The 13,797-nt window shown below is 44.1% G+C and overlaps 1 protein-coding gene across 5 annotated transcripts in view; it reads left to right on the top strand.

Moving 5' to 3' along the window:
• SMARCA2 (SWI/SNF related BAF chromatin remodeling complex subunit ATPase 2) overlaps window positions 1-13,797 on the top strand; it is a 185,870-nt gene that overhangs the window by 121,920 nt on the left and 50,153 nt on the right. For all 5 annotated transcript variants that reach the window (XM_077817613.1, XM_077817615.1, XM_077817618.1 and 2 more), the window contains one exon: window positions 11,699-11,917. In XM_077817613.1, the coding sequence (XP_077673739.1) occupies window positions 11,699-11,917 (219 nt within the window). The remainder of the gene's footprint in view (window positions 1-11,698; window positions 11,918-13,797) is intronic.

A 13,797-nucleotide genomic window follows, 5' to 3' on the forward strand; every position in this document is an offset into this window, starting at 1 on the left:
GTGAATGAGCCTCTGATAGCGTGGCTGTGATTAGGCCCTATGATGGTGTCCCCTGAAAAGATAAGTGGACACAGTTGGCAACTATCATTAGTTGAGGTTGCTGCGGGGTGATATCAAGGGTCCGGTTTGCCTTGTCTGCACTGAGAAAGTTTAGCAATTCTTTAAGCAGGACTAGATAATACAGAGGTACAGCATCTGGTCTACATTAGCACTTCCATCATTGTTAGCAGTAGGGAAGCTGTGCTGCTGGGAGAATTTAAGAAGTCTGCCTAAGCACAGCTATTGGATTGGCCATTTTGTGAGCACGCAAGGCAGGGATTGCTCAAGGGAGCCTCCACACCTTCACACGCAAGGGCCTGTCACAATCCCAGACCTTATGTTCATGCAGCCCCTGGAGCATACACCCAAAAGGGGGAAGCGTGGAGGTGGAATCATTGCACTCTGCCCCTCCCTCACTGGGGGAGCAGGCCACTGCATTTTCTAAGATGTTGACAGATAGAGACACATATCCGGAAAGCTGGGAGGGACTGTAGTAGCTTGAGAGACAATCCCAGGGGTAGTATAGCTGCACACCACCTCTTGCTCAGGGATGTGTCTTAAAGCACAGTCTGTACACAAGTGTGAATTGTCACTTGTACCAAACTTCAGATGGCAGAGGCAACATTTCCCCCAGGTGGCAAAGCATCATATTGCTATTAAGCTGCCAGCCCTACTCTGCTGTGCTCTACTGAATGTTGCCTGAGAAGCATTTAAGACTTGAAAGAAGTGATATATGGGAGAATGGGTCTGTTCAGGAGTTCTGTCATTTAAACATTGCCACAATAGGAGTCAGGTGTGAAGAGTTTGGCAGGCCAGGAACCAAGAGGAGAATGTTTGATTTGCCAGCACTGCTAGTCAAGTGTATAGTTACAGACCATGGTAGTAAACTAAATGGCTCCTTCCTGATCTCCATCACAGATACACATTTTTGCACACCCGGTGCAATTTCCTGCTGCTACTGTTGTGTTCAAGCTGAGTAGTTGACTTTACAAGATACATGGTGATTGACGTGGGTGGTGTTGTATCAGAGATAAAGACTGAAATTTAAATATCTATTTTTTCACTGTGCAACACAAGTAGATTTGTTGTCTGAAACAGCTTCTTAATTCCAGCAGCCCCGAAGGAAGGAGCCAGATTGCAAGTTGAACCTCATTGTTGAATTCATGGCTAACTTCAGAAAGGTTCTGAAGCTCTCTCTGTTAGGATTAAGCTTGAGCATCATCACAAAACAACCAATAAGGAGGGGATCAGGAGTCATGACAGTTTTGCCATTGTTAGTGCTTAAATCATGCTCTCTATATTAATGCATCGAAAAACCTCTAAAAGAAAGTAAGGTGGGTTAATTTAAATCAAGGCTATTTAAATCACTGATTTAAATCACCAAGTGAAAAGCCTTGATTTAAATAATCAATTTTAAATCAACTTTTCCACCTGTACTTCAGTTACTTTCTAAATAAAGGTACATTCTCATTGGTTAATATAACCGTGAAAATGTGTTCATTTACAGCTAAACATAGCTTCCACCAGTTAGCTCGGTACCGCTGCCAACTTTAGGGTTGACACAGCTTCCAACTCCGGAAGCATACTTGGTAGCATACTTGGTGCCACTGGTATGGTGTCCAACATCAGAACCAACTCCCTCATCATGCTGGGCTACGAATTAGTCAGACCAGTTGCTCACACACTCAGGGCTGGCTCCACCTTTAGGCCTTCAGGCTCCACCTGAAGGCCAGGACTCTTTGGTGTCCAGATTGGAACCATCTTCCTCTCACTCTCCATCGCCTGACCTGCATCAGGGGCTGTTCATGGAGCGCTATGGGTACCAGGATTGGTGCTTGTCTCGCGGTCGGGCTGAGGGGCCCTGGCCTGGCACCTACTGGCCACCTATGCCCTATCCATGCCAGTGGCCTCCATGAATGTGTGGGATGCTCCTTCCTGCAGAAGTCCCACTCCTCATCTTGCTTGAAGGTGAGATCATCAACCAGGTCTGTGGCAGTGACCATCAATCTGGCACTGGCCCAGGCACTGGTGAGCCTTTCCCTCGTGGAGCCACCAGAGTCATTCCTTGCAGCTCCATCAGTTCTGAAGCATGATCCAGCCCTCGTGGAGTTAACCATTTCATCTTTGTTCCCAGGCAATTCAGTAGTGCCTGGCTCTTCCTCCCCTTTGGTACTGGAGGATTTCAGGGTGTACCAGGACCTTAGCAATGTGTGGCTGCTCTCCTGGGTATTCAAGCAGAGTTCCTGCAAGAGAACACTCACAAGTTATTGGATATCCTGCAGCTGTCCGCCCTCCCTGTTAATGATGCGCTCCTTGAGCCTGCAAAAGTCCTCTGGAGCATGCCAGCTTCGTTACCACTTGCAGAAAGTTACATGGAAAACTGCTACTTCATTCCAGTGCAGGGATTTGAGGGTTTATACTCCCATCCGGCCCCAGATTCCCTGGTTGTAACTGCGGTGAACAAAGAGCCTGGCAGGGCAGTGTTCAGTCCATTCCCAAGGATAAAGACTCTAAACAAATGGACCTGATGATTTATACTTCCTTTTCCTTGCAAAGGCGGATAGCTAACCAGCAGGCATTGCTGTCCCAAGTATGACTTTGTGAACTGGCCAGCTATCTCTAAATTTGCAGACCAGCTGCCCAAAACATCGAGAGAGGAATTTTGGGCATTTGTCACCGAAGTCTGCTTGGTGGCTAAGACTTCACTGCAGTCCATGCTGGATGTCGCAGATAGTTTGGCCAGAGCGATGGCCTTGAGAAGAGCTTCCTGGCTTTAGAATTCAGGCATTGCTCCTCATGTGCAGCAGGCAACAGAGAATTTGCCCTTCCGTGGCCCAGCACTGTTGTGGGAAAGACGGACAAGACTCCGCATTCCGTCAAGGACTCGGACACCACCCTAGAGTCCTGTACATGCTGGTGGTGCAGAGGCCCCACTATGGTAGTCAACAGCGACAGCAGCATGTATTTGAGGAGCCTTTCCCTCCCCGAGATAATGCGACTACCCCAGGAAAGAGCATAGATCCTCTAGGACAGGGATTCTCGAACTGTAGGTTGGGACCCCAAAGTGGGTCGCAACCCTACTTTTCTGGGGTAGTCGCATTATCTCGGGGCGGCAGAGGCTGCTGAAATATGTGCTGCGGACGATATTCCTGCTGCTGCCGCTGCCACCACTGTTGACTACTGTCATGGGGCCTCTGCACCACCAGCGTGTGCAATCGCCAGGGCTGCTGTTAGACTTGCTGGCGCCCAGGGCCGAACCCCGAGCCAAGGGCTTCAGCCCTGGGCTGCAGGGCTCAGGTTACAGGCCTCTTGCCGGGGCTGAAGCCCTGGGCTTCGGCTTTGTCCTCCCAACCCCAGCTTGGGGTAGTGAGGCTTGAGCTTTGACTTTGTCACCCCCACCTAGGGTGGTGGGGCTCAGGCTTCGGTCCCACCTTCGGGGATTGTGTAGTAATTTTTGTTGTCAGAAGGGGGTCATGGTGCAATGAAGTTTGAGAATCACTGCTCTAGGACAAGACAGTCAGGTCCTGGGTTCGGATAGTCCACATGCCCTCCCGGCACCCATTTTGACTTGTTGGTCCAGAGCAGTATTCCAGTCACTGCTACTTTCTCCCCATCTGCTCTATTTGGGCACAGGCTGGCCTGTTTTCACAATGCTTGGGGCTCACTCACCACCGACAGCAGGGTCCTAAGCAACATCAGATCAGGCTGTGCTATCCAGTTCCTCTCCATCACTCCCCTCACGCTTCCACCCTGTTCCTTTTCAGGGACCCCTCTCATAAGATACTGTTCCGGGCGCAAGTTTCTCTCTACTGGCTTAGGGAGCACAGGAGGAGGTTCCACCAGTACACCAGGGTCACTTCTGGTGTCCAAATCCAAGGAAAGAGTAAGACCCATCTTGACCTTTGTGGCCTCAACAAACATCAGATACATGAGGTTCTGAGTAGTCAGTCTATTGACTATTCTCCTTGTGTTGTCCAAGAAGGACTGGTTTGCTGCTCTGGACCTCCGGATACCTACTATCATGTGGCAGTTTTGCCATTTTTAGTACATGGTGCTTCCATTGGTCCTCTCTTCTGCCCCTTGGGTTTTTACTAAATACATGATCATCGTGATAGCATATCTCAGGAAGAAAAGAATCCACACCTTCCAGTATCTGGAAGGCTGGTTACTGAGGGGTAGTCACAACAAGGAAGATCTTGCTCATGTCAATGCTACACTGCCCTTGCTCGATCCTCTGGGTCTCATCTTAAACACCAGAAAGTCAGTTTTGGTTCCGACTCAGAAAACTGAGTTCATGGGACCTTAGACTCTTTAAGTTAGAGAGCATTTCGGCCAATCGACTGTTTTCAGGCTATTCTCCACCTTAGCCTCAGTGTGCAGTCTCAGCCTTAGCTCGGATATGCCTAAGGCTCTTGGTCCATATGTACTCTTGCACACAGATGGTCCAGTTTGCAAGGCTGCATCTTTGCCTACTCCAAATGTGGCTCAGGACAGTTTACTGTACGACTCTTCACCCCCTGGACAGATTGGTCTGTCTTCCTCAACTGGTCCTGGACTCCCTGCAGTGGTGGATGTGTCCAGAGCATGTTTTGCCAGGGTGTTTCCTTCGTCCGGCACTTACCTAACAGGTCTGTTGTCACTGATGCTTCCTTTATGGGTTGGGTAGCAAACTGGGGGTTGCTGATAGTTCGAGGTGGGTGGTCAGAGCAGGAGTCTTCACTGCATATCAACATGCTGGAGCACTGGGCCAATGCATACCACGCTTTTCTGGACCATATTAGTGATCCATACACTTACTGACAATACCTCCATGATGTATTCTGTGAACAAGCCATGGGGAGCATGCCCCAGGATGCTCTCCCATGGCGCAATCAGTTTGTGTCAGTCCTGCATCAAGGAGAGTATCACTCCTATAGCAGACCACTTGCCTAGGGTCCAGAATCATCTTGCAGACCACCTTGGCAGGAATTTTTCCCTGAGTCACAAGTGGTCTCTGAAGACAATAATTCTCCAGGTCATTTTCACAGCTTGGGGCATGCCAACGGTCAGTTTGCTACAAGGGGCAACAGGAAAGGTCATTTGTTCTGCTCATGACAGGGCCTCAGTGTGATGCTTTCCTTTTCAGCTGGCATTCAGCTCTTGTGTATGCTTTCCCCCCCGATCCTGATCATCCCACAGGTCATCCTCAAGCTGAAAGCAGATTGGGCCAAGTTAATTCTCATTGCCCCGGCATGTCCAAGTCCCATGCTGGTTCTCTGACTTTCTCACACTGTGAATTCAGCTTCCCATACGCTGCCTTCTCCATCCTGACCATCTCACAGAGAATCATGGTGACACCTTACATCTTATGGCGAAGCTGCTTCATGGCTAAATGAGGAGGAAGAGGGTGTTCGGTGGCTGTTCAACAGATCCTACTCAACAGTTAGAAAGGCCTTTACCAGAATGGCCCAGTAAGCGAAATGGAAGTGGTTTTCAGTGTGGTCACTGACCTGTGGAATTCAGCCGATGCTGGCCTCAGTGCAGGACATCTTGGAGTATCTGGTGCACCTTCAGTCGTCAGGACTTGTACTTAGCTCATTGACAGTGAATTTGGCAGTGATATCGGCATTTCATCCCCCATTCATGGAACATTGGTCTTCTCCAGGGCCACGCTAGCAAGATTCTTAGAAGGGCTTCTTTGTCTCCATCCTCCAATCTGACAGCTGATTCCCCTATAGGACCATAACTCAGTCCTAGCGGCTTTGATGGGACCTCCGCATCAGCCCTTGGCATCTTGTTCCTTTCCCTTTTGTGTCAAAAAACTGTTCCTGGTAGGAATAACATCCACAAAAGGACTGTACGAGTTGCAAATTCTTTCGCACAATTCTCCATTTCTTGCTTCACCTCATCTGCTTGTGTCATATGCAAATCGCACAAAGGGTCAAGCAGTCTCTTGAGAGATAACATCCTGTATGAAGACTGCATGTGAAATAGCTTCAGCTACACCTCCTCAGTGGGTCTGTCACAAAGGGATATACTCTGTCAGGGTGATGGTCCTTGGATTACAGGCAGTATGGCCCTAGTGGCCAGAGCCGGTAGGACCACCCTTCCGCACAGGGCAGCAGAGCCTAGCAGCCAAGAAGAGGGTGGGCCATCACCTGGGGTGAGTTGGCAGCTGGGGTAGGGAGACCCAGCCCCTCCCAACTCCACCGGGTCCCAGCCCAGGGCCCTATCAGCAATGAGAGTTTCCGCCACTGGGTCAGTGGGGATCTGTCCGAAACATGCTGACCCTGTTCCCAGTTCCATAACCAGATCAATGTCTAGTCCCCAGGAGCTACTTCCTACCTGCTCCATAATCTGTAGGCCCTCTGTTCCTCCAGGGCAGTTGGCAGGCTAAGCTCCTGAGGACTCCTTGTCCTCACGGCTTCTGTAGGTAGCCTGGTATTTGCCTGGGTCTCAGCTCACCTGACCTCTGCAGTCTGGGGCTTCAGCAGCTCCCAAATAGGAGCTTGCAACAGGCAGCCTCTCTCCTCAGCAGTCAGCCCAGACTCAGCTGGGCTGCTCCCTTTTATACTGTGGTTCCAATTGGAGCATGCAAGGGTGAGGGGACATGGCTTCCTCAGCCCACAGTATGAGGTTAACCCCTTCCAGTGCAGGGCAGATATAACCCCTCATAGGTTGGTAGCTCATTCTACGAGACTGCAAGCAACATTGATAGTATTCCTCAGTGACTTCTCAATATTGGACACTTGCAGAGCTACTGTGTAGTAATCCATCCATACATTTATGAACTATTATGCCATTACTGCATCTTCCAGGGTGGGTGCCGAGTCCCACCTCCTGGGGTGGGTACTTCTTGTGAGTCACCTTAGTGGACTCACAAGTGTCCACTGAGGAATGCTATTGATGTTGCTTGTATATAAAATTTATTTTTATTAAACAAAACAAGACCATAATATAGTATAGGACCTACTGTGCCATAAAAGCTTGATCTCAAAAGTTGAATGTTTTCCCCATATTCTTTCTTTATGTAGAAAAGGAGCCTTCTATTCAAAGTTTTTTATAGAGGCTTATGAATTCAGCATTTTTTATTATTTTAATATTTTAAGAGGTTCTAATAAGTTTAGACCACCATATTTTGTATTAAATTCAGATTTCAGTTAAAGTTCATTTTTAAAAAGAAAAAACCTTATTATTTAATTTATTATAATGTAAATAACAAAACCAAAAAAGTGATTTCAGTAATAAAAATCAGATTCTCTTTTTCAAAAATTCATCAATTTTTATCCGCTGTGAAGGAAAGTAAGGAGCTGACACTAAGCGTTTAAAGTCTGGAAATGAAGTTAACACATCCTTCAAAACCCAAGGTGTTAAGGCAAGCATTAGTGGATAGGAAATGCTTTAATTGTTAATAAAGTAACCTATTATAGGTAGACACATTGAAATGCAGTTTTAGTCTGAAAAGTTATGGTCATATTAGCATTGGGGATGAGGGTTCCATGTTTCTCAGTAATTTTAATATCAGGTGTACTCTGTTAACAAGGAAAAAGTTGTTTGTTTTCTGTCTGCCAGCCCTGTACAGTCAGCCTTGAGATCTCAGTCAAGTTGGGAAGAAGAAGGTTTCCTTCTCATGCATCGTCACCAGTAATAAAGATTCTGCTTTCACTGATACCTGTACAATCCCGTTCCCTTCAGTGGGGTTGCACAGGTGTAAGTAGAATTTAACAAACTATTATATTGATACATAAGAAGGAATAGAATTTAACTGCCTGTCTTAGCTGAGCTAAGAGGAGTGAAAGGCAGTAATGTATTTTAGTCATGAATGTGAGCAGACTGAATAGAGATGGGAGCTGATTGATTTAGCAAGAAGGCATCATTTGTACACTCGATTTTCAGATTATAACTGTTCCTTGGTCTAGATCCTCATATGCAGCTGGAGAGCATGCAAAACCACTCAGGAAAGGATGTGCAAAAGTGGCTTTTGCTTCCCTGATTAGCGCCAATTGTGTGCCAGGCCAGCCCTCCGGCATAACTCAGAGAAACCTGAAGGGGCTGATATGACAGCTAGTGATCAGTGAGATGTAAAGAAGCTGCAGCCACATTACTTTCCTGGCCATGCCTCCTGTGCTGGCAGTGGAGCACAGGGATGTAGAAGCTACTTAGCAAACCAAATGAGCCCCCTGCATTGGTGTGATTCTCTCATAATCAGTTACACTACAGCACATCTGTGCCAGCCACATTGCATCCCAGTATCAGGCCTTTATGTTGAAAATACTCTTTGTACTGGTATTAAGTAAGAATAGATCATAGTCTCTTAAACGTGGCATTTACAGCCAAGTCATTAGCACCAGAAAACAAGATATTTGTGTCTGAGATATTCTTAGCTTACCTTACCTTATTCATAAATACTTCTCCGTAGTATACTATCACTGTAGCAAGTCTTACAAACATTTCTGTATGCTGTGATAATCAATGGAGTGCCTCTCCCTCTTTTTATCCCACAATTCCATCCTTTTAGAATCTTTTCAACTCCTTATTCCACATACAGGTGACACTGCCTGCCCAGAGGCTCAGGACATGAATTCCAAACAGACTCACCTGTTGGGTCTTTCAGATTTAGTATAAGCCTCTCCACTCCACCTGGATCTCCTAGTCAGCAGCAGGAAGCACTTCCCATTTCTAGGCCAAGAAGTATTGCATTTAATCCTCCTTCAGTGTTCAGCATAAAGATTTATAGGCAGGTTTCGAGGCAAATGCTTGCTTCTTGTTGAAAGGCAGTAATAAATTGAAATTCTTTCTTGCTTTTGGGTGCTTACTTGTAATTCTGTCACACAAAGGTATTTAAAGGACTTGTACGTATGGACAAATAAAAAGAAATCCCAGCATTTTGTCAGATTTCTTTTCAGACATGGCATTAGATATTAAAGAAATTGCCTAGGGCAGTGGTTCTTAAACTGGAGTTTATGGCCAGCAAGGTGTCAGCCGGAAATCTTTTTATTTAAAATAATAATAATAATCCCAAAGTCTTGTTGCTTTTGCGTGTGTACCATTTCAATAAATAAATGGATACACACATGCAGCACTCATTGAAGGTCTGACCAGCCTTTAAGACAGGTGTCTGTGAAACTAAATGACTGGATCTCTGCATTCCCTACAGTTCTTTCCAGTTATTTAACTTTCAAAATAACTCTTTCATTCCCTCCCACCCACCCACTCACTACAACTGCTCCTAAATCAGATCCAAACCTGCCCTGAATTTAGGGAGGAGAAACAACACAGGGAATGGACGTTTTCTACCTAAATTGGAATAACTCTGGCCCTATCAAATGATATCACTGGATGCGTAGTGATAGTTAACAATTGTGAATATTGTGGGCAACCCCTAACCCTCAGCTGTTATTGACTTTTCTTGTGACTTGCTGCAAGTGTTAGCAACCTTATTTTCTGGTTGCACCACAACAGTGAAAATTAGCTATGTCATTAAAATGTTTATTAATGTGTTGCAACAAATCTTTAACTTTTCCTGCCTTACTTGATAAACAAAATAAGGGAAAATATAAACTTGTTTCTAGTTAAAGTATAATATAAATAAAGCCGTGTCTAGTACTATTTTTTAACTAAAGTAAGGACTCCTAATCTAAAATCATCCTTTGAAATAGGATCCTAGCACCCAAAAAGTTTGAGTTGATACTTTATTTGTGCTATTTTAATTAATTCTCCTCCTCAAAACCAAAATGGCAGTATATTATTATCCTTATGCTAAAAATAAGTAGTTGTAAGCTCCAGATGAGAGCCATCCCCCTTGTTGCTCCTGTAGGACCAACACAGTTATAATAGAGAAGGTATAGGCTGCCTGTTTCATATGTCAGCAATACAGGATATTTTTGAAGCTGATAGTTTTAGACCCTGATCAGGCAAACAAGTACATGCTCAACTTTACTTACATGGACGTGTTTGCAGCATAGGGGCCTTAAGTCACTAGATTAGTTTCAGGCATAATCGACGTTGCTGTGGGTGCATGTGTATAACCTCTGTATAGTACCAGAGTTACAGTGAAACAAGGTAAAATCATTCATTGTTTTATCTGTCTGTCACTGACATATAGGAAGATTTGATCACAGGTATCCCAGTAATACAAGGGTTTTTATGAGTAACTTTTGGGGAAACAGAATCCAAACTTGTAATCTTTTGTAGTCAGGCTCAAGGAGAGTGGCTTAACTTTTTTCCTCTCTCATTTTCCCTCAGGAAAGAAGCATTATTAATATGCATTTTGACTTAGCCTTTCAATCCATGTCTTGCAAATAGCAAATCAAACACTTCTACAAGGGTAAAAAGTTAATTATTTAAAGGATGCTGATCTATGCAACTTATGGAAATGGTGTACTTTACTAATCCTTGCTACTAAGTAATCAAAACAGGCCTGTTGAGGCCTTTTCTCCGATTATACCTGTACATTCTTTGCCAGACCTGCCAACAGTTCAAACCCATGCTAGGTTGCCAGTTAGTTAATACAGAAATTGTCATATTTTAAAAGGGGAATAGAAAAGTCGGTGTAATATAGAATTATATTTAAAATGCATGCAATCTAAGGAGGTTCAAGACAGCAACTTGATCACTTGTGCTTTGGTTATCCTAGAGCTGTGAAAGGATGATGCTCTTCAATTTGCACTAGATATAGTACAGTGTGTAGCCACAACAGAATTAAGAATGGATTGTTTGTGAGTAAAAAGGTTTGTAACAAGTCAGTGACCACAGCTGTAGCAGCTTTCAGTGTTACAGTATCTTGGCGTTTTTAACTTTTCTTATTGTTTTTTTCAAAATATGAAGTCCACAAATTTTGCAACCACCTAATGGTCATCTACTTAGTTAATGGGAATTGGGAATCCAAATCCCATAAGCAGCTTTGAAAAATCTCAGCAGTGTACTCCATTTTATGGAATAATCACTTGTCAAGTATGAAAATAATCCAGACATCTCTTTGAGTCATAAAAACATTAATGCTGTAACACAATCTGATACTTCTAGGATTCTTAGCTTTTTAAGTAGCATAATCTGTGGGGGTGGGGTTTAAAATGTGTATGTGGTGTTCCAGTAAACAGCTATCAACATTCCAAGTGGATAGCATTCAGGCTTTGATAACAAAGAGACAAGGTGTCCTCTGAATAGGATTGAGGTTTAGGAACTTCTTTATTCCATCTTAGAGAATTCCCTCTGCGGCTTTGGGCATAGGTTCCCCTTCAGTAAAATGGGAATAAAACCTCAAAGAGTTGTTATCAAATAATTTTAGTTTTTGTAAATCACTTATATCAGCGATAATAGACTAAAAAATATGTGCAAAAGTAGAGACAGCATTTTAAACTGTAACTATCCCACTACCGTTATGACCTGATTTTCAGAGGTGTTAAGTATCTGCTCCTCCCATTTACTTCAGTGGGAACTGTAGGTTCTCAGTACCTCAGAAATAGAAGCCACTGTGTAATAACAAACCTGAATTAAAGATTCATGACTAATTATCATGTATGGGATATTCCTTGTTTTAAATACTCCATAGAAGTATGGAGAACTGGGGACGAAATGTAGTCAGACTGATTTAAAAAGAACATTATGTAAAACTTAATACAGTATTAAATACCCAGGTTTCCCACACTGGTCTTAACAACTGTACTGACTGCCCTTGCAGCGTATGGACATGGATCGTCGCAGAGAGGATGCCCGAAACCCCAAGCGCAAGCCTCGCTTGATGGAGGAGGATGATCTGCCATCCTGGATTATTAAAGACGATGCTGAAGTGGAAAGGCTCACCTGTGAGGAAGAGGAAGAAAAAATATTTGGGAGGGGGTCCCGTCAGCGCAGAGATGTGGACTACAGCGATGCTCTCACAGAGAAACAGTGGCTCAGGGTATGTGCCACGTTTTTCCTTTCTGACAGCTGGTATTTGTGGGAGTTTTGGTTTTTTGGGGGAGGTGGGGGATTGTCAGTGATGATTACAAAGTTGGAGTTAGAGGAATGTAGAATTAAAAATATAAGTTAAGTTGCTGGAGCCAGGCACTTTTGCTAGACCTGGAATCATTATTCCTCTCTGTGTTGCAAATATTCTATTGCCATAGATCTAGCTATTTTTTACTGACATACTGTTGTAATTTTTCAGTGATGCAGATGCTTTTTCATGTTGTCTATCAAACCACTGATTACTGTGGGATAAAACAAGACACAAAAACACACTGAGCTTAATTAGAAATCCAGAAAACTTTGGAAAAGTCTTCTCTCTCACGCTTTCATTTCCATGTGTCTGTGCATTTCCTGGTTCCAGTGAGATCAGAAAACTTCCGAAAGAGACTGTTCAGGGAAAGATGTCCAGGCAAGAGAGCCTTGACTCAAGAAGCCAAACTTAGCTGGTTATTCACACCAAACTTCTGATTCTTTTGAGATTTCCCTATCATCCTGTGCACACACTAATAATCTTCAGTGCATATAGCCTTTCAGTAGGTTATTATTTGTCTGAGGGTGGTAGGAAGTTGACGTTTAATCTTCAGAAAGTGTTTCCAAAACTATGTAAGAGACTTTTAGCATTCTTTTCTCAACTAGAATTTCCAGAAAGGATTGCTAAAATGTATATTTTACTCAGCAGTCTGCATATACATACCTACTGTACTTGAGTAAGTAGGTGGTGATCTATTAAAGTATCAAAATTGCACACCTATGATGGACAAGAGCAGCAGTGGACACTGCCAGCATGAACATATATTCAGAAGCTAACCAATTAGCGTGAGTGTGTAGAGGAAAGAGAGATTGTGGTGTACAATCACTAGGTAGGTACGTGGACAGACCCAGCTGACCTACATGGCCTCCATCCAAGCATGTTGGTTTTAGCTAGAGCTTGTCTACATGAACACTTAGTTCACAGCAATCTAGGGTGTGAATCTACCCCACAGCTAGCCTGCTGTAGACTTACTGTCCATGTGGCCCCTGCTGATGCACTTGAGAGGACTAGATCAAAGCACTTTCACAAACTATTAATGTGTGTTAGCAGGGTCCACACAGACAGTCAGTCCATGGCAGGCTAGCGTGGGGTAGATTCACATCCAACTTTGCAGTAAACCGTTTGTTCATGTAGACAAGCCCCTAGACTTCATTGTGAGACGTGAGGCTAAAGAGCAGAGCCAAATTCAGAAGTGGTGTGCAAAGAGGATGCAAGTTACAGGAGATGTTGCTAAATGAGTGTAAATCTAGGCAGTTAAGGAAATCTAATGGCAATTGCACATTGAGAGGATTAGAGGAAGAAGAACATAATGTCATCTTAGCCTCCCTTTAGATTCCCCTAGATTCACCCAGATTTCATTTCATCTCAGGAGTGCATGTTGCAACCTGAAAAGTTAAGTTACAACAGGGCACACCTGGGGAAGTGAGTTACTGCAAGTATTAGAAGGCAAGGCTGACATGTAGACTCTGGTAATGATTTCATGACTATTCTGACAGACTTATGGCATAGCAAAACACCTGTGCACCTGCTGCACGGTAAGAAGACTTTGCCATCAGGTGGATATTGGGAAACTGAGTCATCTGACATTTGATACATTTTATTTCTCAAGTGTTTCATTACTACAAGTTTTGATTTGACTAGTTACTATTTGTCATGTGGGGGATGGCAGGGAGAGAGGTGCGTTGTGTTCTCCACTCAATTTTGCCTCTTACTTGAGCAATAAAGTTTTCCTACATCTGTGAATTGGAGTACCTAGGGGATTATAGATGATGAGATGACAATCTTTAAATATATACAAC

The sequence above is a fragment of the Eretmochelys imbricata genome, chromosome 5, assembly GCF_965152235.1.
Source record: "Eretmochelys imbricata isolate rEreImb1 chromosome 5, rEreImb1.hap1, whole genome shotgun sequence".
Taxonomy (NCBI): domain Eukaryota; kingdom Metazoa; phylum Chordata; order Testudines; family Cheloniidae; genus Eretmochelys; species Eretmochelys imbricata.